At 24.4% G+C, this 5,728-nt stretch overlaps 1 protein-coding gene across 1 annotated transcript in view; it reads left to right on the forward strand.

Annotated features, from left to right (window-relative positions):
* Nucleotides 3,320-5,728, forward strand: part of LOC107638830 (peroxidase 15) — a 4,260-nt gene continuing 1,851 nt past the window's right edge. The window contains exons 1-2 of the mRNA XM_016342227.2: nucleotides 3,320-3,617; nucleotides 4,859-5,050. Coding sequence (XP_016197713.1) covers nucleotides 3,399-3,617; nucleotides 4,859-5,050 — 411 coding nt within the window. The 5' untranslated portion in view covers nucleotides 3,320-3,398. The remainder of the gene's footprint in view (nucleotides 3,618-4,858; nucleotides 5,051-5,728) is intronic.

Consider the following 5,728-nt stretch of genomic DNA (forward strand, 5'->3'; position numbering starts at 1 on the left):
TGCTTTTCTTGACATTCACTCTTCTATATATCATAAAATATTCATTCATATATTAATAAACATATATGCATGTGAGATTTGAGAACCCACTAAAGGTGCAGCCCTCCTGTGAATTTGTGACTTTAAAATGGTTAAAGGAAGTAACATTATAACAAATTATAGGTATAAATGAAATGGACCTAATAAAGTTCTTTATTTATTTATTTACTTTTTAATATCTCCCTCTAGACCATAATATAATGAAGTCAATTATACTGTGGAAAATTTAGAAAAGAAGCCTGTTACCTAATAATAATGTCCCATGTTACTGTCATTAGTCATTACAACTTTAACTTTTTTTTTTCTCTCTGTGACTGTTATATACGACTTGTTATAATAAAGCACCGTCAACAAAAAAAAAATAACGTTTAAAGCAACCTTATCGTTTTTGTTGAATTAGATATGATATTTATTCAACATGATGCTTTTACAACACCCAATTTCCACAAATTTCATGTGAGAGAAAAGTCATTGGTACACGCCTTTCGTCAATCACAGCTTCTCATACAATAATTTCTATATGTATGTTATATATATATAGAAATGAGAAATTATTAAACAATGCATGAAAAGACTTTGTTGAACTTAATTGTGGGAAAAATTATATTTTTCATCCATGCAATAGTATATACGACACAAAATTCACACTCCTCCATCAGAAATTTTAATATAGATGGACCAAATGTTAGATAATTTTTTTTATTCTATAAAAATAATTAACATATAATTATTAGAGTTAATTTTTTAAAAAATTTATTAATATATATATATATATATAATTATAAATTTTTTTCATAATTTTATTTTTAATATTACATAAAAGAAATATAACAATATCAATAGTACATTATAAAATTATAAAATACCAATAAGTTATAACGTGTTTAGTTAAAAATGATCACATATCTTATTAATTAAAATTAATTCTTTCAAAAAATTTTAAAAATTTGGAGAGTATAATATTAAATTAGTTAAGTAAAAAATATTAGTGAATTAAACAATTAAAACATAAATTCATCACATAATAAAAACAATTTTGCTATGTTACCAACAGTATTTCTGCCAACTTATGCTAACTCTAATTTATAACGGTATTTAATGGAAGTGTCTTTATGGATGTATCTAATAAAAATAGTTTATTTTATGGCTGTGTCTAATAGAATATCTTTATAGATATATTTTCTGAATGTGTCTCTTTATACATGTGTTTAAAATATAATAATTAAACATTATTGGTAATAAGTTGGCAGATAATATATTGGTACCCTATATTTTTTCTAATAAAAAATAATACATATAAAATTTTTAAATTATATAATATTTTTTTAATTTTTTAAACACATATCTTATATATAAATATAAATTTTTAAAATTTTGAGGGAGCGAAGTCACTACTCGCTTCCCTCTAAGTCCGTCCCTCTCGCCTAAATATATTAAACAAAATTATAAAAAATTAACTATTAATTAGCCAATTTTAACGTTTGGATTTATAATTTGACATTTAAAATTAAAGTTTTATGATTTAGAGTCAAAATAAATAAAATAATTTAAAAAAATTAGCTGACATTGACCGAAAAAAACTTAGTTATCTATCGTTACTCATAAGTTAAATCCATAAAAGAAAATTATGTTATGAAATGTTTGAATATTGGATGTGTTTGATTGTAATGGATCAATTTAGTTAAGATTTAATTTGAAAATATATATCAATTATAAATTCAAACGTAAATTAGTTGAACCAATTATTACCCCTTGACTATAACTTTATAAATAGTCTTTCTAGATGTTGAATATTACACATTTGATAATAATATCATTAATAAGAATTTTCTTGTACTCTCTTCTTGATTATTTTCTTTTAGTTAGAGATATAATTATTTATGTATTTTTTGTTATAATTTAAATTTTTAAAATTAAATAAATAATTTTATGACATAATATTAAAATTTTTATAAATATATATACATATATAATATATGTATAGAATTTTCACATAAATTTAATAAAAAAGAAAAAAAAATCTATGTAAAAATTATACAACTTCAAATTTTTTTTTGTATATATTCTTTTATTAGTTTAAATTTTTTGAATAAATAATTTTATAATAATTTTTTATTCTCTCCATTATTATATAACAAATTTATCTTATTTTGTTGAATAATTATTAAGGTAAATTATTAATATTGAAAGAATTGGGTTATATCTTAAATTTAAGGTTTAATTATTCTGTCAGTCCTTATAATTTCACTAAGTTTTTAATTAAATTCCTATACTTTTTTTCTTTTCAATTGAGTGCCTATACCATATCTGATTTTGTAATTAATTCTCTACCGTAATAAAAACGCTGGAATTAATAGAATATTTCGTTAAACAAAACGAATATGTCTAATATTTGACTGAATATTCTATATAATTTAACAGAATATTCCGTTAATTTTAACGTTTTTGTTACGGTAGGAACTTAGTTATAAAATCTTATATGATATAGGAATCTAATTGAAAAGAAAAAAAATATAAAGACCTAATTAAAAATTTAATAAAACTATAAGGACCGTAATTAAACCTAAATTTAATTTCAATGTATTGTTATTAGTACTAACACTTGACTAATCACTCGTTATTTTAAAGTTTTACAAATTAAATAAAAGTAAGAACATGTGATTTGATAGTTAATGCGCTAACATTTAGATTCCTAATCATTCTCAAATATATTATTTATAAATGTTCATAAATTAACTATAGTTGATGACCACATCAACTTGCTTATTTATTTAGATAATAAAATCATTCTTCTTAAAAATTTAAAAATCAAACAATTTTTTTTATAATCAACAAGAATTAAACTCTAACTTTTTTAAGTCACAAAAACTTTAATATTATTATATTATAGTATCACTTTCTTTTAAACACTTAAATTAATAAAATAAAATACATAAATAAATATATTTCTAACCATTTATTTTTTGGATTATTCCCTTGTCACGGCGCCGTAGTACATGAAAAATTAATTTGAAACAGCAAGTGCGTGAGACATGAAACGAAATTAGGTACACAGAGGGCATTGTAGTATTTAGTAAAAATTCAGGTGAAGTCGACTTCACGTCAAGTTGATATCTGAAAATCGTTAGATGAAAATTTAGTCAAATCAATCAAATTATTTAACGGCTCTCAGGTATCAACTTCACATAAAGTCGACTGCACCTGAATTTTCACCTTGTATTATTCATCATGGGTCATTGTTGTGCATTTGAGTCTTTCTCTAATCTCTATAAATAGAGAGGCCCTTCACCATATCTATGTCTTAAATTCTCCCAACAAGAAGGGAAGTTAATTAAAGAAACAGCAAGAACACATCTATCATGATGAATTCCCTTTTTGGTCTCACTAGTGTTTTATGCTTTGTGGTTGGAACACTAATATTACCCTTTTCAAATGCACAACTAGATCCCTCCTTCTACAACACCACATGTCCCAATCTTCATTCAATTGTGAGTAACGTCCTCACAAATGTCTCAAAATCTGATCCAAGAATGCTTGCTAGTCTCATCAGGCTCCACTTTCATGATTGCTTTGTTCAAGTATGTATACTGATCTTATTTTATACTATATACTATTAAAATATTATATTATTATTTGNNNNAAGATCCACTCGATATTTTTATTCACTATAACACATGCGGAAAATAGTGATAAAAAAATTGGCAGCTAATTCCAAAACCGCCACAAATTAAAAAAATAAGAACGATTCAATCAGCGTTTATAAATGTGTAGCAGAATACGATGGATTAGCGGAAATTTTGTGGACAAACTACATACTACTAAATCAAACAATTTTTTAATAATATAACACATAATATAGTTGACACACGCGCGAAGACATCATTCCATACATATCATACTATCATATAAAATAAATTTAAGGAACAATGTTTTTCTCTACAAAACNCATGATCTGCAGAGGGGTGTACGTAGTACTCTGTAGGGTGGGTACCTTTGATTTGGTTTTCTCAATGAAACTTCAGTGTAGTGGTTGGCACTAACATATTGTGCTCTGCCTTTTTTCTATTTACTTAAGAAAAAACATTTTATTTATTAAATAAGGAAAAGTTTAGGCGTCAGCAACTTTATTAAATTCTGGCCAGCATATAATCAGCAAAAAAAATGAGCTATTGGATGAAATCTCACATCAATCTCATATCATTAAAATCATCATTGATGGCTATTTGATGGTTACAAATCACAATAGTTACTCCTAGCATTTCTCATTAAACAATTATATAGCACTTACATATAACAGTAAAAGAGAAATGTTAAGAGTTAAGACTATCAAAATTTATTGTTTTTAAATATTATTTAATTATTAATAAATAAAGATAAATGTTAATCTCTTTTTTTTTTAATTTAGAAAAGAAAATTAATACAAGATCAAACAAAAAAATTACAAGAGGTTATTGAAAACTAACAACAAAAAATAAAAGAAATCAATAATAAAACAAGGAAGCAGAAAGAAAAGGGGGAAGGAAAAGTAGAAAGAATGATGGAAAGGGATTGGAGGAGATGAAGGTGGACCATGGCTGCTTTGTAAATTGGTATGGTGGCGACAACTCTCCAAAGATTACTTCATTCCTTTAATTATGAGAGACAGAAAAAACGCAGAGAAATTTATTTCAGAGTGCAATTTCCTTTCCCCAAAATGATAATAATCAACTATTTAATTTGTCCTTGTGTTCTACCATATACAGGAAATAAAATACACTATTCACTTTAAAAAATTCAGAAAATTTGAAATGGCAAGAGATTTTCCTATATATATTGGCAGGGTTGTGATGGATCAATTTTGTTGAATGACACAAGTAGCATAGTGAGTGAGCAAAGTGCAGTACCAAATAACAACTCAATAAGAGGTTTAGATGTTATCAATCAAATCAAAACAGCCGTGGAAAATGCATGTCCTGCTGTTGTTTCTTGTGCTGATATCGTCGCTCTTGCAGCTGAAGTATCTTCTGAGTTGGTATGTAAAAACTAGTTCCATTCACCTATAATATTCTTATTCAAATGAATTTTATCTTATTATGCTACTCATGTCTACCTTGAATTATAGAATTACTTTAGTGTTCAATTATATATTGAATTTAATTTTAATGTATTATCAATATAAAGTAATTTTATACGTGTATTTAATTATATAATATTACATCAATAAAAATAATTATTTTTTATATCGAGGGATCTCATAAAGACACGTAAAACGTCTTTTTGTAAAGACGTTTATATGTCACATTATTATTGGACTTATTAATGAATCATTTATTTTTAAATTTCTTAATAAATTTGAATAACATTGATTTTTTTATTACAATAACAATAAATTCAATTTTTTTAGGAATTTAATTATAATTTTAAATTTTTAGGAATTTAAATGTCTGAAAAACAAAAAGTTAGGAATATATTTGTCTTTTTATCAAAAAATTTAAAGATATTCGATTTAGATCGTGTAATTCGATCGGATCAAATCAGGTCTAATAATTGTAATACAGACCATTAGATTTATTATTGTTACTATAATAAATCAATTTTGTTCTAGTTTATTAAAAAATAAATTATTAACAGGTTTAATAAAGATGTTCAATAATAAAATAACACATATAAACGTCTTTAAAAAAAATATTTTAAGTATGTTTATTAAAAT

The sequence above is a fragment of the Arachis ipaensis genome, chromosome B04, assembly GCF_000816755.2.
Source record: "Arachis ipaensis cultivar K30076 chromosome B04, Araip1.1, whole genome shotgun sequence".
Classification (NCBI taxonomy): Eukaryota; Viridiplantae; Streptophyta; class Magnoliopsida; order Fabales; family Fabaceae; genus Arachis; species Arachis ipaensis.